The following is a 23,379-nucleotide window of genomic DNA, read 5'->3' on the forward strand; positions in this document are numbered from 1 at the left end:
AGTATCAGATTGGTTCAGCGCCCCCGGGTGCGCCGCGTGACCGCGCGGCGAGATGCATGCTGGGGCGTGTAGTCGGCGCGCTCACGTGACGGCGGCAGTATGGTTTGTTGGGATTGGCTGGTTACGCCCAGGGATCCGCGCGGGAGCCAATGAGGGGCGGGGCGCTGGGGAGTCGCGGTGTCCGGGGCACGGCGGCGCCCGTCGCTCCGGCCTCGGCCTGAGGGAGCCGCGGCGGCCGCCGGCCCGGGCGCTCCGTTCCGGGGCCGCTCCGCTCGGGGGCCGCTCCGCTCGGGGGCCGCTCCGCTCGGGGGCCGCTCCGTTCGCGGTGGCTGCGATCGCTCGGGCGCCGATGGCGCCCGCGGGCGGAGGGCAGGTGAGGCGCCGGCTCCCGGCCCGGCCGCCGTGCTGTCCCTGGGCAGCCGCGGGCCCCGGCCGCGGGCGGAGGGCAGGGCCTGGGGGCGCGGGGCGCTGAACGGGCCGCCCCCGCTGAGGACTCTTTGCATCCTGTTCCCAGCAGGGACACGGCGCTGCTCCCCGCAGACCCGTCGCGGCCGGGCTCGGCGGCCTCGCCCGCCCCGGTGGGGTCCGGCCGGCGGGTGACACGGGGCTCGAGAACACCGGAGCCGCTCCGTTCCACAGCAGCCGGTTCCTAACGGCGCGCGGCGGGAGCGGCGGCCCCTGGCGCCCGGAGGCGGGGGGCGCTGCCCGCGCGCGGCCCAGCCCGGCGCTGCAGAGAGCGGCGCAGCTGGAGCGCAGAGTCCTGGGCCGGAGGAGGCAGAGGGACCTGCGGAGCGCCGCGGGCCGGCAGAGCGCCGCGGGCCGGCAGAGCACCGCGGGCCGGCAGAGCGCCGCGGGCCGGCAGAGCACCGCGGGCCGGCAGAGCGCCGCGGGCCGGCAGAGCGCCGCGGGCCGGCGGCCTTGGGATGAACAGTCCCCATCCGCCGCCAGTGACGAACACAGCGCGGGGGGCAGGAGGTACCTGAAGAGCTCTGCGGCCACCGGTGCAAATGAATCCCTTGGTGATGCTGGTTTCAAGGAAGAGGAAAACATCCAGAGCCCTAAAAAGAACGTCACGGTTAAACAGCACCTTCGTTTGGATGGTGGTGAAGAGGGCATGAGAGAACTGACGGAGAGCTCTTTGGAGTTTTCCAGCAGCAGTGACAACCGGAGGGTTGTTGTAAGTGGTTCTAAACAGGGTACAAAGGTAAATACAGACCTTGCTGGATTATGCTTTTTTATTTACACTTTCACGAAATTGTGTTAAATTGGTAAATTGCTTTTATTTAGATAAAACCAGAAACTAAATTTTAATTTTGCATTTGTGGCTTGTTCATGATATGATTTAGCTTCAATTCACATTTTTTTACCCGTTGTAATTTGTTTTCTTTTTTAGTGATCTACAGATAATAAATGAAGTAACATCTAAATCTCTTTTTTATGTCCTTCAGAAGAGTAAGACTCCAGTTCCATCAGGAGTGCCGCCTCCATCCCGTAAAGAAGTTTCCCTGGCAGAGGTATCTAAAACATCTTTGGTTCATAGCAAAGACTCAGAGAAAAGTGCTTTTGGTAGAGTTAATTCCCCACCACCCGCGCCAGCCAGTGGAAACCTGTCAGTACAACGGCAAATGAGCTCTGAATCGCCACCGACTTCTGTAAAGGTGACTCTGCCTGCAACATGCAGCATGAAGCAAAGCCAAGTGTCGCTTCAGAGTGAGAGAAGTGAAATAAAATCATTAGATGAATTGTTTTCAATAGCAGCTGATGGAGAAGATTCAATCAGCAGCAGCTCATATGGTACGTTTTCTAAAATATCATCTCAGTAGACTTGGCATGAATTGTACTAATAATCTACTGACAAATGTACTGATGGCAAATACTCACTTGGAAAGGGTTCAGTAGTGTAACTTTACATAAATGGAGGCTTTAGCAAAGGAATTGTGTTGATCCGTTTCTTTTTTTCTAGTGTAATATATTTGTATTTTTCTTGTCTTTGCATTTAATGGGTTCAGTTTAATTATGCTTCCCTGGGCGACACTTAATTACGGTGTCAAAACAATTAGAGCATTTAGAACAGTTTTCATGGATCAGTGGGACAAGGTGCTAACGGGTCTGTGTTAGTGCAAGTGGGGCAACAGGAACGTCGTGAACCGGGGTTTGCAGACCCGCAGGCCCAGGAGGAAACTGCTACATCAGGGGTTTGGAGAGACGGACTGCTTTTAATTCTTCTTATTGTTTGACTTTTCTCTCTGAAGGGAAAGTGCACTTTAATTTTCATGCAAATTCTCCTGAGAATGTCATTTCATTGCAGACTTCAGACTGAATGTCCTGAGCCTGGATGATTTGGCACCAAATATCACCAGCGAGGCAGCGGAATTAAAGCAGAAAGTAAGCAAAGTTCCCTGGTAGCGCGTTTCTGTTCTGCTGCCTGGTGGAGGGTGGATGTTAGAGAACAAACACTACTGCGAGTTCACCAGCTCTGAGGGCGGGATCAGGGTTGTTACAGCCTAATGAAACCCGACCAAATGATTTTTTTCATGTCTGTATTTCCTTACTAAATACACCAGCGCTGCGCAGGTTGTGAGGTGACTCGGGAACCCCACGGGTTTGTTTCCTGATGATCTGCTCTCGGTGCCGTGCAGCAGGACGGGTGGAGGCACAGGCTGGGCTGTATTTTGCTGCTCCTCCTAACACACAGCTCTTGTGTTTTGCAGGAGACAGACATTCAAATTGCCCAAGAATCAAAGAGAAATTTGAAAAAAGATTCATTCCTGGTGGTGAAGGACCAAGTTTCTCTTGAAATGAGAAGTGCAGCACCTGGTGCGAATGATGCTTCCCAACGGGACGTTGAAAAAACTGTGACCGAAGCTGAAATCTCTGAGCACTTAAGTGGAGTTTCTGCAGATTTCCCAGGACACAAACAGGATGATCTTGATGACGATGAGAGAACCATTAATTTGGAATATTCTGACGACTTTGAGAGGTCTCAGTCTGCAGCAGACGGGGAGCGCGTCTCACAGACATCAGGGCAGCACTCCGAGAGCCGCCCGTGTGCCGGAGAACGCGCGGCCCCCGCGGCGCCGCCTCCGCGTACCGGAGAACAGCAGGTGCACACAGTCACTGTCAGAGAAACCGCGGTTCAGACGGAGGATTTGCCGTTCGCCTATTGCTGGGCAAAGGGTAAGTTCACGAGGTACTGCCCCTGTGATTGCTCATCGTGGAGTTCTTTCTGTTGCCCTGTATTTGTTTTTTGGGGGAGCACTAGGGCTCCGTGTACAAAGGCAGACGTGGCCTTTAACTCTTTCTGAGGGGAAGAGAACAGAAACTGGGGTGTGCTTGAGAAACAAGCGCCTTTATTTTCACTCTGTCTAGGGTTAGAAAAGTCACCTTCCCCACGGCACGTGTTGTAAATGAAGCATAAAGAAACTTTCCCCCCTCCAACCCCATAATTGCACCTTTGTCCTCGCCACAGCAACCCCGGCTGCGCTGCTCGACCCCCCTGGAGGGAACAGCCACGTCGACCCCGCGCCTATTGCCAGTCACGTCATCAGCACGGATGCTGTAGAAGGTACTGGAACGTGTTTCTTACTCTTCAGTTTTACTCTGGGGCTGCTCGGCCCTTCCCGTCTGGCTGCGACATGTCCCCAGCGTGTCCCCCGGTTCTCGCAGCCCTGACAGCGTACGGCCCGGCAGCGCTCGTTTTAAACGCCATGTTGAAGCAGCACTTGATGTTGACTCAGCAGTTTGTTGAGAATATTCATCACCTTCACTCGTCCGTTGTGGAGTCGCTAGAGAAGGAGAAATTCCACTACCACAGCCTGGAGGAGGCCAAGGAGGTACTTATGGTAGAGGCAGCAGCCCGGAGAGAGGAGGGTACATTCCTTCTGGTAGCTGCAGCAAACTGGTTTTCTTTGTGTATTATTCAATAGTCATAATAGTCGTAAAGTTCATAATAGCATTGAATAAAGGATTTCATAGAAGAATAATCTATTGATTAGGCCCATAACAATAACATGTCAGGAGTTTGGTCAGGAGACCAAAGTCTTACTGGAGGCCCCAGTTTGGAGAGATGAAGGTTTCTACTGGGCCCTTCAGCCGTCTCCAACAAGCCAGGAGCAGAAGGGTCGGGTTCTGTTGCTGGTACAGAAAAGTGCAGGTATCTCAACATGAAGATTTGTTATTTATTAAATACTAAAAAGTATTTATCTACATGCCGGAGGTATTTGTATATTGACTCTTTTTTTTTCAGTACATCAAGACTCACAAATCCCCACCTGTAACAACCGAGAAAGCGCGGGAAGGAGTTCAGAAAGCACGGGAGGAAAAAATGGATTGATATTTGAAGTAAATTTTACATTTACAGATCTCCAAGTGGAACGAGAAACTCTTCCAAAGCGTGCAGATACCGAGTTACGAACTATGGACTGGAGGGGCTTTGTACGAACTGCCACCTGTCTTGTTATACATAACTTATTTTCCTAGAGCTGAATTTTTTACTCATGTACACGATCCAGGGATGGGCAGGAACCCTTAGTCAGGTTGTAGCAAGTGTTCAGCAAAAAAGAAACCAAGAAACCCCTTTTCTCCCCAAGGAGGGCGTAGGTCACGGTATGTACATGTAGCGTATAGATGTGTGATCACGGCAGCCGTGGAAGCCTGTGCTACAGCCCCCCAGGAATCTTTCACAGTAGAAAATACCGTATCCTGACTTACTGCCACATCTAAGCAATGTTTACGTATATGAGCCTACATCAATGAACTCAATGCAAGGAAGCGTATAGCCAGCCCCCTGGAACCCGTTTACTCTGAAATACCAGCCGCCATTTACGTTTTTCTTTAAAAAAAAGTGTTTATTGGAAGGCAAAACAATAAAAGTCACAAGTTGTAACGTACAGGTGGTGTATGCCGCTCACAGACAGTTACAGCTCCACAACTACAGCAGATCTAAACAAACGGGGTTTCACCATGGGAACGGAAGGGGTTCGGGAGGGTTCTGCGCCAGAGGCCGCGGGGGAGCCCCCGAGCCCCCGCGGGGCTGCAGCGCACGGGGGGTCACAGCTCCGCGCTGCTCTGGGAACACTTACAAAAGGGCTTTTTTCTTATTGAGATTAAAGGAAGTTTCCAAGAACGTTTCATCATTAGAAACTTGCAATGCAGAGAAAATGGATTCTCTTCTAGTGAACTAATTAGCTTTTATTAAAGGGTATATACAAAAATATAAAAGGCTTAAAGAATGTCCTCCGTTACAAAGCATTGAACGTCCCTCAGAGCGCTGGACAAGCTGCGCCAGGGACCCCTCGTGTTGTGAGCAGAGCTGGGGCTGCGGCAGCTGGTGCGGAGGGCGTTAGGGTGGCTCGTTAGGGTGCGTCCTAACGAGCTCGCCCAGCGCTCGTAGGTCACCTGTACTGGAACTAGATGCGTCATTCCCCATTTAGCCATTAGGATACACTGCTCAGCATCAGTGTGACTTGATCCCAAGGCAGCACCCCTCCACTTCAAATAGAATTAACCTTTTGAGAGAAATAAACATACATTATGGAACTAGAGAACACACAACCGGGTCAGATAACGTCTGTATTCCACAGGAATGAATGAGGCACGATCCTACACCAGGGAGACTTGGCTGGGGTGTCGTTCTAGTATAAAATGGGTAACTAATTAAAAAATTTTGCAAAATAAATGGAAATTCTTAAACTTGCTAGACATGTCATAGTTACGACTGGCCTTTTTAAACACTAAACGACAAGTGTTGAAGTGCATGTCCTAGCTTTCCATTTGTCACCATAGTTTTAAAAGTAATTCATTTGTCACTTCCTCCAGACTTTAATCCGGATTTATACAAGTTTAATGTTTTGTAGAAGATGCAAGACATCTTTCTTCAGAGAGTCTTATTCGGGTGGTGGAGGGTCTTGCGTTTCACGCTTCACTGAAACAATAAGGAAAAGAGTTCTTACACATCCTGCAGTTACCTGCGCTGGCTGAAACGTCTCATGGAATGGGGGCTCTACTCTTAAGAACTTTGTCTTTTGGGCTTTATTTAACCCATTTAATTACACAGATCTACTGCAGCCATAGGCAGAAGTGACTTCATTAGCATGCCAATTTCTTTCTTTAATCACTGGGAAGTGCGATTGTTGTATGTAACACAGACTCTCTGCAAAACAAAAGTATCACGTGGAGCGTTGTGCTCCTGTCCTGGGCAGCGCCTCCACTTTCTGAACCTTCCCTGGGATTGTCCTGTTTCGGAGGGGGCACCTCTGGGACACGGGCTCTCGGGGTCGCAGCCAAGAGGCGGCTCACACACACAGGCCAATTAATCACGGTTTCAGAAATGAGAATACAACACAACCCCTGAAAAGATGCTAAGTAATCAGAGTATATGTCTACTTACCTGGTTTTTTAATTGTATCCATTAAGTTAGAAAGCATTAAGAGTAACTAATATTTTGATGTGGGTTTACAGTCTACAGTAAATAGCACAAAATCACTGTCAAGTCTACAAAGGTGTTTAAATTGCTTAGAAACATCCACTTACATTCTTCTCTGGCCTTCATGCGTGCGATAAACGAGTAACTCTTGTTTCTTCGGTAGTTTTCGTAAGGGTCATCTAAGGCGACTCCCACTCCTTTGTACTGATCCCATTTGTCCCGGATGTCCCCTCCTTTAATCGGATCCTGAATTCCCTGTTCCTTGGCTCCCAGTCCACCAGATCCGCTCCATCCTGCAGACAGGACCCAACACTGACATCCTGACACTATTTTTCGATTACTAGAATTCTGAGGACAAACACAGACATTTTGGAAACAACCGAAGCAAGCAGCAGTTTGATAGAGCAGGGTGGTAACAGGCGGCCTGAAGCAACCTATGAACCGTCCCATTAATTTCAACAGCATTCATGGACAGGTTCTGCAAGCTGACAGACATCAGCTCTAGCTCGAAAAACTCATGTCCCCATGCTCCACATCCTTCCCAGAAAGGCGACTGCCACACCGCTCCGTGTCCTCTATACGTATGTCTCTGAATATCCTACTGCTGCCCTCGGAATACCAACAGAAAATTGCTCATGAACATGCTTTGAGTCATTGTGGCCAAGAGCTGGGTCCCCAACTTAGTTTCCTGGCTCGTGTAAGATTCCAGAACAGCACCTTACCCATTTTCACCAGCATCTGATGGCCTTTATTTTCTTCTCCAAGTCTTGATTCTGGTATAGGAGGCCCAGAGCTGGAGCCCAAACCAGCAGAAGAACTAAGGAAATAAAAAGAACAAATTAAGAGCAAGTGAAAAAGAACAAATTAAGAGCAAAAGAAAAAGAACAAATTAAGAGCAAGTGATCCTGTTCTGACACAATGTAAGGTTATTCATATTCTAGTAGACATTAACAGCCCATCCGAGCCCATCCGCTCTCCTGAACTACTGTTCCATCAAGCTGCTGGCTCTGAAGTTCGACCGGGGCCAGCACGCCCCACCTGCCCCTCAGTCCCCGGGAAATGAAACGCCGGGGTCTTCCTGCCACACAGGTTACCGGGAGGACTCCTCAGCGCGCACAGGAGGCCGTCAAAGTGGCACAAGGTTTCGTTATAACAAAAAGCCACCACAATAGAGTAATGTTCTCTCTATAAGCATATCTAGCATATAAATCCTTTCTAAATCTGCCTGCCACCTTCATTTCTACTTTTCACTGAAATACGTAATATACCCAACATATGAGAAAGCACCCGCATCGGTACTTGTCCAGACAACCAGGTGGAAAGAGGAATAACCAAGGAAGAGCTTACGGAGGAGTGGGGCTGCGAGACTGGGACCGGCGCCGCCTCCCCGGGGAGTACGATTTGGATCTTGACCGTGACCGCGAGCGCGAGCGGCTGTGAGAGGAGCGGGACCTGCTCCGGCTTCTGCAAGGGGAGAACCACACGAATCGCGAGATCAGGCGCACGAGCTCCCACAGCAACACCCGGGGCTCCTCATTCGACCCTCGGGGTGGGTTTCTTCCCACTCCCCCAGCTCCTGCGATTCAGCCGCCTGCGTTTTACCTGGACTGAGAGCGCGAATAGGATCGTGATCGAGAGCAAGAGCGAGACCGTGACCTCGAATAGGAGCCAGACGATTTTGAAGATCGTGAATTGGAGCGGGAGGATGAGCGACCTCGGCTCTTGGACCGACTGCGAGACCGGGAAGGGCCACTGTACAGAGAGAAACTGCAGTGAAACCCCCGGGAGGAGCACGAGAAATGCAAATATACGTCTGATCAAATTCAAATTACACACAAGCCCTGGATTTCGCAGACAATCCAGTGAAAACCTGAGTGTGGCAAAAACTATTTTCTGCTGATTAGACAGAAATTCCAGCAAGTTGAAACTCAGTGACTCCATCAGCGTGTTGCTGAACATCCCTCTGCATTTACCCCCGGTGCTCCCAGCACCTTCCAGACAAACACGGCTCATCGGGCAGCGGCACGCGGGACCTCTCACCTGTTTCTCTTCTCCTGACCTTTCCTCCGCCTCGCTCGCATTTTAGCTCTGAAGAATTCGTACAGCCCGTTCTGCTCCCAGCCTTCACTGCAACAGATCAACCACACACAGAACCACCGGCTGTAACATCCCGCTTCCATTTAACGGACACCTTCAGGATTTCCACCAGACTTTGAGGGGAACAAAGGGCCTGGGCAAAGATGTCTCAGAAATCCCAGTGTAAGATCAAACCGTGTACAGTTTACAGTACAACAAGAGCATCAATTCAGCATTAGAAGAACACGGGCGAAGGAAGAGGGAGGCGCTTGGTGGTCTGAGACAGCTTCTCAGGGCATTTTCCTTACCAGATTATTCGCTATACCTACTCTTACCTGTTTCTAGGCCTGTCATGAGATGGTGGACTATAAAATGCCTCAACCGCAGCCAGGAGTCTCTCACTGGGGGGCATTGGGGGTGGAAGACGTATATCTTTAGGATCTAAAGGTTTATACTCATGATCTTCAAGCTGCCGGAAACAAAACAAATTACATTGGTGTCATGTGTCATGGGGTGGCTCCTGAAGAGAGAAATAGAGATTTAACTGCGTAGGGACCTCCCATTTCACTACGGGATTAAAAAACGGGCCAGGAACAAGGATCCTGCAGGTGACCCAATGCTCTCCGTGCTGTCACTACCATTGTGATTCTATGAGAAACGCCAGCGCTATACACACCGCAGCATTAACGGGATCGTCAGGCAGGTTAAACGCAGATCGCATCGACCCGCCTCAGCCTGGCGAAACCTGGGCTGTGCTCAGCTATGAGCTCAAATGGCTTTCGCCAGGACATAATGCTTGAAAACGTCACCATTTTCACTGCCGCCTCCCCCCACTCCTGCCCACGTGTGCCCCACAACAACTCTGGCTGACGGTCGCTGGATGGAAAGATTTGAAACACAAATGTCCACGTTAAACCGTCCCTCACATTGTGCAGGGGGTTTTGATCTTTAATCCCAGCAGGCGGACTCTGAATCAGCACTTACTTTGACGAGCGGAGCCATCAGTCCGGCAGGAAGATCAAAGTAGGGAACGTTTGGCACCAGGCTGGGATCATCGTGATTCATGTGGGGGGGCCCTTGGCGCCGCATGTGGGGGGGCTGCCCGTTAAATCCGTGCGGGGGAGGCCCAAAATCAGGGTGCTGCGGCCCTCCCCAGGGAGGATGCTCGCTGATTCCAGGATGAGGCAATCTGTGACCAGGGTGATGGTGAGGAGGCCCCATTTCTGCAGAATGGGAAGGTTAAAACGTATTATTTAGCTACAGAGACAGGAAAGCGATCACAGAGATGTGCTTCAATTAGTGCGTTTATCCCAAAATACAATCTTGGCACCCAGAGCCTTGTGGATCCAGAAAAGCAACGGAACTGCAGAGCCAGAGACTGGCTACGGGTCCCTGTTCAGGAACATCTGCAGCGCATCTCCCTCCCTGGCCAGAGCAGCCGCTCTCAACACAACAGGATCCTTGATTCCTGGTTGTCTATCGGGGAAGGAAGACTCAAAAAGCAAGGAAGACTCCAACTCCGCAATGTGTTTCCTACTGCATTGTTAGCAGCCGTTTCCCAAACCCCAAACTCAGCGTTTCTCGGGAAACCCACGACAGTCCACCAAGAACAAACCACATCATTTTGTAATGGCAATCGGCATCGCGACGTAAGAAAACCTGGCCTGGTGCGCACTTTACCTTGAGGAAAATCCCCCTGGGGGTAATCAAAACGATGAGGATAAGGAGGCCTTTCAAAGGGATGGCGAGGTGGAAAATCATCCTGCATGAAGCGAGGTGGAAAGCGGTTGAAATTATGCGGATGCGGGGGCTGGTTGAATTGGGGATGTTGCTGATGTGGAGGAAATGGGCCTCTGAAGTGAGGTGGCCGTTGCATTCGAAATGGAGGTTCCCTCTGACCCCCACCCCATGGAGGTTGTTCGTGCTGGTTGTTCCACGGCGCTTCAAACTGGTTGTTCCAAGAAGGATCGGGCTGGTTGTTCCAGGGTGTCTCGCGCTGATTATTCCAACCTTGATCTCTCTGTTCATTCCACATTCCTTCATGGTTGTTATTCCACGGAGGACAATGAGGTGGTCCCTGGTGGTGAAGAAAAGAAACCTGGGCATTAGGCTAAAAAATAAAGAATGCAATAAAAACGACCTGCCTTTGAAAGCAAATACAGCCTGCAGGCAACACGTGCAGCTGAAAGAACCTTCCGAAGCCTGAACAACAGCAGCTTCAGGGAAAAGACAGGAAAAGAGCAAACTGCTCCTGAACCAAACAGCTCTGTGGTACTTCTGCTTGTTCACAGCGAACGTGTGATGGTTGACAAACCAAAATGCAATCTATCCTTTGCCTTCAACTGGGCTCAGAATGAGAAAGCTCAGCATGCGAATCTGGATTTACAACTTTCACCGCACTTCCACCACGACGACGGTCGTCCTGAGCTGCACCTCCCTCTGCATCTTGTTCCAGAACTGTGCTTCTCACCTGTTGTTGACCCCACGGCGCAACAGGGTGAGGCTGGTCAAACCAGGGCGGTTTATTTGGAGGAATCTGATCGTGAGATCCAGGGCCGCGTGGTCCGCCAGAGGCAGGGTCCTGCACGCCAGACCCCGTTGTGTCGTATTCTGTAGAACCAGCCAGAGGCAGCTGAGATTTACCATCATCTGCAACAAACGGGAGGCTGTTAGGAGCATCCACGTCACACACAGTTAATGAAACACCTGCACACCTCTGGCAGGCTCCATTGGGATTTTGTTGGATGTGTGGACATCCCGCAGAAATTTATTACTGGGAGAGAGGATTCCTCATCCTTTTAAAATGTATCTCTTTGGTTCTTTTTATATTCGAGCATCAGACCGCACCAGCTGCAAGGCTCCACTTTCAGGCTTTTGCCTGAGCCAAACCAGCCCAGCACCTCGCTACCGAAAAAGGAGCAAACCCCCCACTACCTCACAGCACCACCCCCGATTTGTGCCCAGGTCCGGGGCCGGGTCCGCACCTGCTTGCGTGACGGGAGCGGACGGCGGGGCCGCGGCGGGCGCTGCGCTGGGCGCCTGAGGCGGGGGCGTTGATTTCACCTCGTTCTCCAGCGGGGGGATTTGGATCTGCTGCTGCTGCTGCTGCTGCGTCAAACTGTTCACGAACTCTTCATGCTGAGTCTTCAGGTTCTGCATCTGCTGCTGGAAGGCGACCTGTACAGGCTGCACTACCGTGGCGTATTCAGTGATCAGATTTGCCTGATCAAATGAGAGAAATTGAGAACAAGTTACCACCCCACCTCGAGCAGTTACCTGATCTGCTTATTCAGCGTCTCCGATATTGCTCTGCACGCCCTCCCAGGAAAAGCAGGAGAACGGGGTAACCTGCTCAGGGGAACCAGTCACACCGGGAGGCCCTAAAGACTTCCAAAATATTCTCTACAGGCTGAAACCCACTGTCTCTGTTAATGCCTCACTTCCAAATCGAGCTAAAATCAACAGCATCCATTATTCATGCCAAAAATGAATAGTTCCTGCTGCCACAATCATTTTAATGCTTTCTGTATACAATTTAAAGTTACGGTTTCTTTAGTTTCCGCTTTACCAAACCCTGATTTCCACAAAAGAGAACACACCGTCAAATATACACAAAACCACAGCAATTAAAAATGCAAATGGGCTTTCTGGGATTGTGTCAGCAACCGGACTATTGAACATTTGAAACAACAAGGTTATGTTTTACATTATTTTTTGTAATACCTTGTAAACAACTTCAAGGGCAGGATTTAATATTTGCTTTCCCAAAAAAAGGAAAACATTTCCTATATTTGTTTTGAAAATATTTAATCAGAAAAGCGTTACTGTTGCGGCTAACCTGGTACTGGCCGAGTCCAAGAGCCGGGCTCTGCAACTGCTGAATAATTGACTCATCAAAGTACCCATTTTTCTCCCATAGTTGAAGCAGCTGCATAAATTCAAGAATGAAAGGGTTTTAGAAATGATGAACAATAAAAGAAAAACGGAGGCACAGGATTTTCACGGCTCTAGCTTTGCAAAAAGACCTTGGATTTCGACGCTTGTCTTTGAGCCATCGAAGATTTAGCTGCATTCGTCATTACGATAACTTTTAATTAAAGCCTAGTATTTGTAAGCTCTGGTTTAAACATGAATTAAAGCACATCCTGTATGTGATTTCATTTACATTGACTCTATGAGGACAATCACACTGGAAGAATCCCAGCGATCCTCTCGCATCCTCCTGTTTGTGCGTTTGCCTGGCGCTAACCCGACGAAGCGAAGCGGAGAGTTAAACCCAACCCAGATACTCACTCGGGCAATTTTCTGTTGCTTGTCCTCCTCCACTGCCAGGAAGCTCGTACAATAAATAGGCACAACCACCTTCTGCAAAGCAGCCAGAAGATCTCGCGCTTGCTTTCGCTGGCTTCAAAAAAAAGAATGGGAAGAGTTATTGCCTTTCTCTCTAATACTAAGAACATTGTAATATTCAATTTCTCCCAACTTCTCTGCACTAAAAGTAGTGGATTCATAGAAGAGTTCCCCTCTTTACATTTGTACTGTAAATCCTTGACTGGAGAAAAACCACACAAAGTGGACTTTGTGCCAGCTGCGGACACCTTAAGACCGCTGCCACAAAGAATATGTTAAAAACAAACTAGTCAAATTAACAATATATCTAGTGGAGAGAGACTTCATCAAACTAATCAAGACACCCAACTGAAACCCACAACTGAGTTCTTACCAGTGATGCAAAACGTCATTGATTAAGTAGATGAGATGCAGGCGGAGCTCGAAGTGAGCCCCGTCGGCCGTGATGCGGTTGCGCAGGTGCCCGGCCATCAGCTCGCAGTGCGCGGGAGACTTTGCGTTGCTAAACATCCAGTTCTTGCCAGCCTTAGAAAAGCAAATGTACAGTGTTTTAAGTTAGTCTGATGTGCTCACATCATACGGGTTTCCCGGAATTCCAAAATACCTTCAAGAAGGGGAGAGTTCAAGTAGCAGCCATCATCTCACCCACCACACGACACAATAAAGCTGCTCTTGACTATACAGACAATCTCACAATTCTCATTATGCTCAATCCACAACAGCAAATAACGGTTCAGATTTAGATCACTTACTGAGATTGCATCTTTCGTACAAGTGTCAATTATTGGCTGCAGCAAGTTGTCAAATTCGTTCATGTCCAACTGGGTTTCCTCCAACACTTTTTGCATCTGTTGCTCAATTGCAAGGGCCACTGCTGACGTGACTTGTTCCTGAGAAAAGAGACAAAATGATCATTCTCTTACATCCAGGATTAATTTAAAGAACTAAGCTGCTGTATCTCTGTCCTCGTGGCTGTAAATAGCTGTCTTCAAGACCAAGATGGTTTACAAGCAATGTGACCACGTATCTGGGGGTTTTATGAGAAAAGACTCTTCTCATTCCTCAGGAAAAGCCCTGTTCATTTCCACCAGTCTCATCATCATGAGAAAAAAATAATTGCAGGAACTCCTCAATGTATAGAACATACTCTCAGCATTCTGCTTTCCTCCAGGAACTCCTCTGTTTGGCTCCTTATAGCTTTAATAGCAAAACGTTGCCTACGAAAACCAGCTAGCTCAAAGCACAAAGTTCCTTCCCACCCCTAATCTGATTCCACTTTAAAATACTAAAAGCAGGAACGTCTTGCGGATCCCAACAACCTGCAGCATTAACCAAAGATTAAAGCAGTAACAATTTGTTCCACTCTGCGAAACAACAAGGTTTTTCATATAGTAAATAAACTGTTTAATCAAAGGTCAATCTTGCCAGCACATCAGATACATCTGTTCTCTGGAGACAAAGGCAGTTGCCACAGAACAAAAATAAGCCAATATTCCCTGTCCTCACCGACACACGCTGCCGCCACCAGTCAGAAGGAAACATTCCTCTCCCCCTTCACTCCTTTTTACAGCCCCTGGCTTATCTTAAACCAACCTGTCTCATAGCGAGCAGATGCTGCTCCTGCTGCTGCAGGTTCCACTGACTCTGCTGGATCAGCTCCTCCACGGACGGGGTGCCCTGGGGAGCTGGCAGAGGCGCAGCCGGGGGCAGCGACGGTTGTGGCAGCGGCTGGATCTGGGCGGTAGCTTCGATATCTTGACTTTGCTTGCACAACACTACCAGACAAAATACAATTTTACAGTAAACCCCAAAGAAATCTCCTACCACCAGCCTGCACGCAAAAATCACACTGGCTCCAAACCAGACCCTTGCTCTTCATGTCATTGCTTAAGGCTAAAGGAAACCCTGGCTGGATGGTGCACAAGAGGAGTGTCAGCAGTTCCTTGTGCACTCTGAGAGGAGCGATGCCAACACAGAGCCTGGCCCAGGCTGCCCAGGGGGTTGTGGAGTCTCCTTCTCTGCAGACATTCCAACCCCCTGGACACCTTCCTGTGGAACCTCAGCTGGGTGTTCCTGCTCCATGGGGGGACTGCACTGGATGAGCTTTCCAGGGCCCTTCAGCCCCTGACACTCTGGGGTTCTGTGTGCCAGGACCAGCCCCCGGAGCTGCGGGGCCGAACCACCGAGTTCTTGGGGTGCTGAGCTCGGTGTCCCGGCCCCGCAGCCCGGCCGAGCCCCGGCCCCGCCGCCGGGGGGAGGCGGAAGAGCGCGGGCGGGGCTCCGAGGGCAGGACGAAGCTGCAAACCGGTCGCGGCTGGGCAGAGCGGAGCCGGGCCGAGCGGGGCCGGGCCGGAGGAACCCGCCCCGGGAGCCGGGCCGAGCGGGGCCGGGCCGGAGGAACCCGCCCCGGGAGCCGGGCCGAGCGGGGCCGAGCGGGGCCGGGGGGGCAGCGCCCGGCGCGGCCCCGGGACCCGCACAACCCGCGGGCCCCACTCACGCTGCTGCTGCTCCAGGGCCAGCTTGTACTTGTAGTAGCCGTAGAAGTCGCCCCCGAAGAGGAAGGAGAATTTGGGGTTCTCCTTCTGCTTCTCCATCGTCATCTTCTCGAACTCGGGCCCGTTCCGCGCCACGAACTGCGCCAGCTTGTCGATGACATTCCGCAGCTCCTGGTCTGTGGGGAGGCAGCGCCGTCAAGCTCCCGCCGGCCCCGCCGCCGCCTCCCCGCTCTCCCCGCGCCCTCCCGGTCCCTCCCCGCCCGGCGGGGCCGCGCTCACCGTCGGGCGGCAGCAGCATCTCCATGGCTGCGGGACAACGGGGGCGCCGCCGCCGCTAGGCCGCACCGGCCGGAAGTGCCGCGAGAGGCCAGGCGGCACGCGCAGCCGCGCTTTACGGCCCGGTCGCTATGGAGACGGCGCACGGCACGCGCGGCCGTTTCTCTCCCCACCTTCCCGCCCTCAGCGCCCTGAGGGGAGAAACGGGCCCGAGGGGGCGGCACCGGGCGGGCCCGGCGGGGAGCGGGGGCGGCACCGGGCGGGCCCGGCGGGGAGCGGGGGCGGCACCGGGCGGGCCCGGCGGGGAGCGGGGGCGGCACCGGGCGGGCCCGGCGGGGAGCGGGGGCGGCACCGGGCGGGCCCGGCGGGGAGCGGGGGCGGCACCGGGCGGGCCCGGCCCACAGCCGCGCTGCCGGCGCCGCGGGAGCCGCACGGCCCGGCCTTGCGCACACATCGCCTTCACCGGCCTCCGAGATCACGGAGTCCAACTTACGAATGTTCAATTTGTTTCTGGTTCTTACCTTAACTTTCCTTTTGCACCCAATACTCCATTATTTTTCCAAGTGGGATTAAAATGACATCATATTTACCTACCTGCTGGATTCAGGAAAACCTTCCTTCAAAAGCAAAGTCCTGGTGGGATCGGCTTCGCACAAGAGGTACAAGGCACAATGGAAATCAAAACGTAACCGCCCGGTAACGTATGGCACACACACGGCTACAAATTAATCTGACTTCTCACAAGTGGCCGCTGCTACTAAGGCATGGCGCTCCCAAAGCTTCCTGCACCAAAAAAACCCAACCCCCTTCACATGGATTTAATAACAGGGTCATTATACACCATTGTCTAGATATGCCCTTTTTATTCCAGTGTTTCCGTACTTTCTACAGACCTATGTACATCGTTAAATACGTCATTAATTTACAAACCATGTTAAAACAAGTGTTTCACCTTGCCAAACAAAATCTCCAGCGGTCCAAGGTTAAAATATATATATTACAACAGAATCAGAAACTTCCTTTACCTGAACGTGGGCAATATTGCTTAAGGACTTGGATTCAGGTACTCAGCAAAACCGATTCACGTAACCGCTTTAATTACATGTTCTACCACACCAAACGATCCCTGTCAACCACAGCCCTGCACTGGAAGAGCCCGGACGCTGTCTGCAGTCTCCAAGGGAACAGATTCGCTCTCCAGGCCCGAAACGGACGATATTCTCATGTGGGGTCAGTCCCTTTTTGCTCTCAAATCTGGTGGTTTTGCTGCAGGGACACAGCGAGGCCACAAGCCCAGACCGGGATTTGGGATACAGGATTTTCAACAGAAAGCCCTCACCTGCTACCGTACCCTTGACAGAAAAAGCTGAGTGTTAAAGCACAGAAATATTGGGAAGCCAGCCTTAGAAACACATTTTGCACTTTCCCATATTAAAAAAGATATAATTAGACATAATTTAATACTGGAACAGGCAAAAGCAATTTCATCTGGAAAAATACTTTTCCTCATTTTCTTGTTAACCAGGGATATGGAATAATTTATTTAGATTATCTCAACCAAAAGCCCAAGCTCGAAGCCAACATGAGCCGATCCCACTGCAGTCGAGTCAAGGAAGTCCTGCTCACAAACATCAGCAGCATATTTAACCATCTCTGACGTTTCCAAAGGAGCATTTCCTCTTTGGTACTGTCCAATCTCCAGAGCTGCCTCAGGGTCAGCCAAAAGAATAAGATCAGGTTGACCCTGCACTCAAAAATCAATTCTTTCTTATCCAGAAAGGAGCCAAATCATCTCGCAATCAGGGAAATGGTCATTTTTCAAGCAATAAATAAGTGGAGGGAGCGTTCTGTATCGCACCCTAAATTTTGTTGCTGGTATCTAATACCTCTCTAGTAAAAAGTAACACTTATGCTATCAAAAATGTCACCGTACAACAGCTTTTCTGTTGAAGAAGGGCCCTAAAATCTTTTGCTAAAGGAATAACAGTCACGCTCTGATTCAGTGAAACCCAAGCTCAGCTGGTTTCATTCCTCTCATGCACAAACGTGGTATCTGACACACAACAACCAACTTGTCTGGAAAGAAGTATTTATACTAACTGAATCAGTTCTTTTGAAACATTAAAAAAATCCGTATTATTCCAAACACTTTATTTGTGAAGGTGTTTTCTGTATTGCCGAGAAGAGCAATGTCTGGAGTTACAGGACTGCATTACTCAGAAAACAATTACGATCTTCAGCGCCATTTGTTATCTACAGTGACTGGGACAACAGTGATTTTAGAGAACTGTGTTTCTCTAGGCCTGGAGGAGGCTTCTGGAAGAGATCGATCTTTCTACCGTCTGCTCTTTCAGAAACGCTTCTGGTTTGTCATCAAAAACTGATGGCGTAGGCACAAAGTCACAAATACCCACAGGAAGTTTTGCTGTTGCTCGAGATGAATTCAGGTCACCTGTCTGCAACTGACAGACACAAGTCAAACCTCCTCAGACGGACAAATCCTGACAACCAGAAGTACGCCTTGGTTTCACTGCTTTCTGAAAGCTTCATTAAAAGAAAGAATCATTAAAACATATCAGAGAACAAATTAAAGGTGATGTTACCAGCGTGGAAACAAAATACTGGCCAGAATTCAGCTGCCAAAAGAAGAATCAGTTGACAGACTCTGAAAAGGAGTGACAGCAGAGATTTTACTCTGAACTTCTGCACGTGCATTTCTCCAGAATCTCTGCACAAGAGCTACACTCCACATTTGGTTCCAGTGCCAGATCTGGGCTGTTTCATGTTTCAAGGTCTGCTGAGCAGAAGGTGAAGGTCGGTACCGCTTTCCCTACACATGCATCTCCCCTTCTGCAAAACCTGGACAAGAAAATGGCTTTACATTCACAGATGTACTAAAAGTTTCTGATAATGTTGGGGACACTTTGATATCACAGTCTGTACCTGTTTGCCAGATTCTATATATCAAAACGATTTAAGTTGTAGGTAGTTGGGTAGTTTTGCCGATTATATTGGAAGTGGTCTGTTAAGATATTTGTTCGACCGTACTGATAGTCTCCATGCTGTGCAAATGCTGTCAGTCCATTCGGAGACTTTTCAGGAGTGTTTCGATGCCGGTCCAAATTCACAAGGTCTGCAGTTGTAACTGGAAGTAGCTGCTTCTTTGCTTCTTGGTTTGCATCATATTTTGTCTAGGAAAGAAAGAGATTTGAGCAAGTTATTTCCCATCTCACAGAATCCCAGAGTGTCAGGGGTTGAAGGGCCCTGGAAAGCTCATCCCGTGCAATCCCCCCATGGAGCAGGAACACCCAGCTGAGGTTACACAGGAAGGTGTCCAGGCGGGTTGGAATGTTCCCTGTCCTGCTGGAACTGAGGGGCCACAGCTGGACACAATATTCCAGGTGTGGTCTCCCCAGGGCAGAGCAGAGGGGCAGGAGAACCTCTCTGACCTACTGACCACCCCCTTCTAACCCCCCCCAGGTACCATTGGCTTCCTGGCCACAAGGGCCCAGTGCTGGCTCATGGTCACCCTGCTGTCCCCAGGACGCCCGGGTCCCTTTTCCCTATGTTGCTCATTGTTCAAGAGAATATTAAGATCAAAATTGAAGTCTGTGAGACCCTGGGCCTGACCCAAGCACCCGAGCACTTCACTTGGGTGACACACGGCCCTTCTCTGCAGTGAAGTTTTGTGCCACGCGTTCTACATTTTTGCTCTGCTAGCTGTGTAAACTTGCACAAAAAAAGAATTCAAAGCTACTGGGCTGTTTCAAGTGAGTTTCCCAAATAAATAAACCAAAAGAGCCCTTACCTTGTTATATAAGAAGACCCCTAGAATAGCTGTCATCATGCCCAGGACGTTGGTGCTCGTAACCGGATTGCGAAGCATTATAAGGGACACTGTGATGACCATGATTCTTTTCGTGGCATTTGCGACAGAGTAACTTAGTGGGCTGATCAGGTTAAGAATACTGAAGGCAATGACATTCTGGGCAAAATTACAGAATCCACTGATTATAAGCAGCATCAAGGTCCAGGGCCAATGAGACATAGTGCTCTGTCGTAAAGATAAAGATTATCAAAGAAAACCCTAAATTATCTCAGGTTTCAGATAAGAAGCAAAGAAACACAAATACAACTCAAGTCACTTCTTACCTGCCTTTGATAGGAAGAATATCTGCAACCTAACTCTAAAAAAGCACCCAAATATGTTACATTATGCAACTACCAGCTGAAAAAACATCTCTCTCCATACATGTAACACACATCCTGGGTGTGTTTGTTCCTGTCTCCAGCTATTAATCACGGAGATTTATGCTGTCAAGTCAGCTCCCTCTCCTCACCCTGATGGGAATTCTCACGAAAGACATTATGCTTGGTTTTTTAATATTGTTCTGTGAAACAATTTGCAGATATTTCACAACAGTTCCTTCCCCGCTGATGGGGAACTACACTGCAACACTTCAGTGCACTTTTTTGGTATGGCTGCTGGCGTGTGCTTGTTGTTTCATTATTTTTTCCTCTTTTATTTCTTAACAGTGAAAAGTTTCCCCAATACAACACTTACCAAGTCGTTCTCTACTAAGAAGGAAGAAAGATCTACCAGAACCCATGTGGGAATCATGAAGAACACGGCATGGCACCCGAGTATGTTCAGCAACCGAAGATGATGTATTCGGGAATCTCGTAACACCTGACAAAAACCATGATTAAACAGCCTTTCTTCAGCGACCACCCATGTTATCAGCAGAGACTCAGCAGCCACGTAACAATTACCACTTCAGATGACAGATAAATTAGGAAAATAAGTAAATACTGTTATAGTATGAATTTCCCATAGGGATAACCAAAGAAAAACAGATGTCTGTGAAAACCAACAGTTTCTTGAGTAAAGAAAAGGCCCGGGAAGAACTCTAAGTTCTGCCGAATTTTCAGTGTAACAACTTTGACAGGTAGGAAGAGTTGTAGAAAACAAGCGTACAAACCGGCCAGCCATTAATTTGGGCTCCTTTGACTATGAGGTAACTAAAAACCAAACTAAACAAAAAACCCCCGAATGTACTGGAAAATCCATAGTGTCCAGCTAAAGGATCATGCTACTGACCAACTTTCTGAGCAGCAAAACTGTTACCTTCTTTGAGAAGATGTTCTGAAGTGAAAAACACAGGGTAGCAGCAAGTGCACTGATGAGTCCCCACATGTCAAAGGAAAGTTCCGTGACGGTGGCCAACAGGACACCGGTTATGATGGGGATCAGAGACAAGTACACCTGGAACAGAACAGAGAGGAGTAGCTTACATCTTCCAGGAACGGTCATTTCAACTGAGCTTACACGTACCAGCGATTTGGGGAGGAATGGGAAAAGAAGAATAAAAAATCAAAGCGAGGGCTCAACTTTTCTAGTATTGCACTACGAGGAAGTTAAGCGACTACAGCACACACAATAACAACTCTGCTGTATCAGAGCATCACCTCGCTCAACGTTTAGACGTTTTCTTTACGTTCACAATAAAAGGAAAAGGGAGCTTGTAAAATCTGCACGGTCCGATTTCAGTCACAAAGGCGGCGCTTTCCTGACCCCGCCAGCAGAGCCCACCGCGCCCACCACCGAGAGAAGAAACCTCAGCAAACCTGCCCGCACCTTTGTCGTCTGCTTTTCCTTCATAATGATCCGTGAAAGAAGAACCACCCATATCGGCATCGTCGCTTTGACTGAGAACGGAAAGAAAATGTCGGTGCGGACACAAAGCTTGGGCTGACTCCGTTAAGCACCATCAGCAAAGGGTGAGCGCTGGGGATGGAGGGGGCGGTCAGGTCTGGTCCCACCAAAGCCCACATTGGGTGTCACAGCGTTGGGCACTTGTACAAACACGGGCTGGTTCTTGGTGCTCTGGGACACCGCACTGGGCACCCACGGGGACATGGGACGCTGTGCTGGGCACCCACGGGGACAAGGGACGCTGTGCTGGGCACCCACGGGGACAAGGGACGCTGTGCTGGGCACCCACAGGGACAGGGGACGCTGTGCTGGGCACCCACGGGGACATGGGACGCTGTGCTGGGCACCCACGGGGACATGGGACGCTGTGCTGGGCACCCACGGGGACAAGGGACGCTGTGCTGGGCACCCACGGGGACAAGGGACGCTGTGCTGGGCACCCATGGGGACATGGGACGCTGTGCTGGGCACCCACAGGGACATGGGACGCTGTGCTGGGCACCCACAGGGACATGGGACGCTGTGCTGGGCACCCACGGGGACATGTGCTGGGCCTCAGGTCACTGCTCCAGGCACCAATACAAGCATGGACTGGGACATGGCACCGGGGATGGGGACATGGCACTGAGGACTTGTACGAGCACACACTGGGTTGCAGGTTGCCCAGTGGGCACCAGTACAAGCAAACGCTGGGCCCAGAACACCCCACCAGGCACCCGTATGAGCACACACCGCGCTTCAGGTCACCCCACCGGGCCCCCCACGCGACCACGATCGGTGCTGGGACGTCCAGCCGGACGCGCGGACACCCCACCGGGCACCCCCCCCGGCCCGGGCCTCACCTGTGTGCGCGTAGGACACCGGGACCCGCCAGAGCGAGACGTGCGCGGACACGGAGGCGAAGTACTTGCCGAAGGCGAGCGGGAGGATGTAGCGGGGGTAGGCGCGGGGCGGCAGCTGGGCCGGGCCGGCGGGCGGCACCCGCCAGGCGCGCAGCAGCGGCGGCAGGAGCCCGCACAGCCCCAGGATGTGGAACAGCGACACGGTGACGGGCCGCGGGAAGCTGCCGAGCAGCAGCTTGTTCACCACGTTCCCGCCGGCGCTCAGCCCGTACCAGGCCAGGCACAGCGCCGACACCCGCGCCCCCTCCCGCAGCGCCGGCCCGCGGCCGCCCCTCCCCGCCGCCGCCGCCGCCGTCCCCCCGCCGCCCGCCGCCAGCGGGGCCGCCATGGCTCCTGCAACCCCCCGGCCGCCGCGGAGACGTCACGGCCGCCAACGCGTCGCTTCCTGGGGCGGGGCCGGCGCGGCGGCTCCGCCACCGCCTCAGCGGCTACGGGTGCCGGGAGGAGCCGCTGCGCCGCTGCCGCGCGTCACTTCCGGCGCGGCCGGTCCCTCTTCCCCGCTGGGAAAGCGCCGCTGCGGGGCCCACGGGCCCCGCGACCCCTCCCCGCACCGGCCAGCCCGGCCCGGCCTCCCCGCGGCCGCACGGGAGCGCGGGGCTGCCAGCCCGGCTCCCACCGGGCCGGGAGGAGTTCAGGCCCGGGCCCGGGGTCCCCTCAGCTCAGCCCTGCACAGCGCTGCTGCCTGACGGGCTTCAGCCTCGGCCCCGAGGGGTAATAACCCCACAGCAAAGGCACAAACCCCTCTTTTCTGATCAAGCCTTAATGGCGGGGGAGCCACTGAAGCTGCCTCAGTGACTGAGCAAAGGTCACAGGCGCAGAGACAGCGAGACAATTGCTCCTGCCCTTTAAAACCAACTCGGGAATAGGTAAGGGCTGTGCTAAGGGATGGGGGGGTACCTGTCAAGCAGGAGCGGATTCTAGATCCTATTTCATCCATGCACTGCGTCAAAAGCTGTTTCTACATCATTAATGCACCTATAAAAACATGGCAATTCCCAAAAGATTTGCAGATGAGCCATTTCATGTCATGCATTGACAAGAAAGAGCTGGCAGCATATTGAAGATTTTAGAAGAATAAATTTTGTAAGGCAGTCAGGGGAAACCAGTAGCAGAGAAACGGAGTTCATGCAAAAATGAGAG

General features: G+C 51.3%; 3 protein-coding genes across 7 annotated transcripts; 1 reads left to right on the plus strand and 2 right to left on the minus strand.

Annotated features, from left to right (window-relative positions):
* The first annotated feature begins 240 nt into the window (after positions 1–240).
* On the plus strand, positions 241–4,889 carry LOC309449781 (uncharacterized protein C19orf44). Of its 3 annotated transcripts, none has more exons than XM_082072169.1 (8): positions 241–373; positions 515–1,204; positions 1,449–1,794; positions 2,309–2,385; positions 2,712–3,177; positions 3,470–3,565; positions 3,667–3,833; positions 4,361–4,889. In XM_082072169.1, exons 1-8 carry the CDS (start codon positions 350–352, stop codon positions 4,529–4,531), a joined length of 2,037 nt encoding a protein of 678 aa, XP_081928295.1. In that variant the 5' UTR covers positions 241–349; the 3' UTR covers positions 4,532–4,889. The 3 variants fall into 3 exon arrangements, with proteins under 3 accessions (XP_081928295.1, XP_081928297.1, XP_081928296.1); XM_082072171.1 differs by having other exon boundaries at positions 4,247–4,507; XM_082072170.1 differs by having other exon boundaries at positions 279–373; positions 518–1,204.
* A 275-nt stretch (positions 4,890–5,164) lies between these two features.
* On the minus strand, positions 5,165–15,760 carry CHERP (calcium homeostasis endoplasmic reticulum protein). Of its 2 annotated transcripts, none has more exons than XM_082072168.1 (18): positions 15,625–15,760; positions 15,348–15,521; positions 14,444–14,625; positions 13,603–13,740; positions 13,224–13,375; positions 12,794–12,905; positions 12,339–12,428; positions 11,485–11,722; positions 10,971–11,149; positions 10,181–10,577; positions 9,485–9,723; positions 8,836–8,969; positions 8,465–8,551; positions 8,027–8,176; positions 7,772–7,888; positions 7,147–7,241; positions 6,532–6,717; positions 5,165–5,507 (listed from the first exon to the last, which is right to left on the minus strand). In XM_082072168.1, the coding sequence occupies exons 1-18, from the start codon at positions 15,647–15,649 to the stop codon at positions 5,503–5,505; spliced, it is 2,700 nt and encodes an 899-aa protein (XP_081928294.1). In that variant the 5' UTR covers positions 15,650–15,760; the 3' UTR covers positions 5,165–5,502. The 2 variants fall into 2 exon arrangements, with proteins under 2 accessions (XP_081928294.1, XP_081928293.1); XM_082072167.1 differs by having other exon boundaries at positions 5,165–5,923.
* Positions 15,761–17,755: 1,995 nt separating this feature from the next.
* Positions 17,756–22,598, minus strand: SLC35E1 (solute carrier family 35 member E1). Of its 2 annotated transcripts, XM_082072409.1 has the most exons (7): positions 22,180–22,598; positions 21,260–21,330; positions 20,750–20,887; positions 20,186–20,311; positions 19,430–19,675; positions 18,565–18,812; positions 17,756–18,480 (listed from the first exon to the last, which is right to left on the minus strand). In XM_082072409.1, the coding sequence occupies exons 1-6, from the start codon at positions 22,565–22,567 to the stop codon at positions 18,579–18,581; spliced, it is 1,203 nt and encodes a 400-aa protein (XP_081928535.1). In that variant the 5' UTR covers positions 22,568–22,598; the 3' UTR covers positions 17,756–18,480; positions 18,565–18,578. The 2 variants fall into 2 exon arrangements, with proteins under 2 accessions (XP_081928535.1, XP_081928534.1); XM_082072408.1 differs by having other exon boundaries at positions 17,756–18,812.
* Positions 22,599–23,379: the final 781 nt, after the last annotated feature.

The sequence above is a fragment of the Streptopelia decaocto genome (assembly GCF_964273445.1).
Source record: "Streptopelia decaocto genome assembly, chromosome: 24".
Taxonomy (NCBI): domain Eukaryota; kingdom Metazoa; phylum Chordata; class Aves; order Columbiformes; family Columbidae; genus Streptopelia; species Streptopelia decaocto.

Coding starts and splice junctions, on each gene's coding strand:
- SLC35E1 (XM_082072409.1), bottom strand. CDS start 22,567: ATGGCGGCCCCGCTGGCGGCGGGCGGCGGGGGGACGGCGGCGGCGGCG. Junction 19,676..20,185: donor TCTTAGTAGAGAACGACTTG/GTAAGTGTTGTA, acceptor TCTTTACGACAG/AGCACTATGTCTCATTGGCC. Junction 18,813..19,429: donor GGGTCTTCTTATATAACAAG/GTAAGGGCTCTT, acceptor TTTCTTTCCTAG/ACAAAATATGATGCAAACCA.
- LOC309449781 (XM_082072169.1), top strand. CDS start 350: ATGGCGCCCGCGGGCGGAGGGCAG. Junction 3,566..3,666: donor CAGCACGGATGCTGTAGAAG/GTACTGGAACGT, acceptor CGGTTCTCGCAG/CCCTGACAGCGTACGGCCCG. Junction 3,834..4,360: donor GCCTGGAGGAGGCCAAGGAG/GTACTTATGGTA, acceptor TTACATTTACAG/ATCTCCAAGTGGAACGAGAA.
- CHERP (XM_082072167.1), bottom strand. CDS start 15,649: ATGGAGATGCTGCTGCCGCCCGACG. Junction 12,429..12,793: donor AGCAACAGAAAATTGCCCGA/GTGAGTATCTGG, acceptor GAATTTATGCAG/CTGCTTCAACTATGGGAGAA. Junction 7,242..7,771: donor TCTCGCAGCCCCACTCCTCC/GTAAGCTCTTCC, acceptor TTATTTCCTTAG/TTCTTCTGCTGGTTTGGGCT.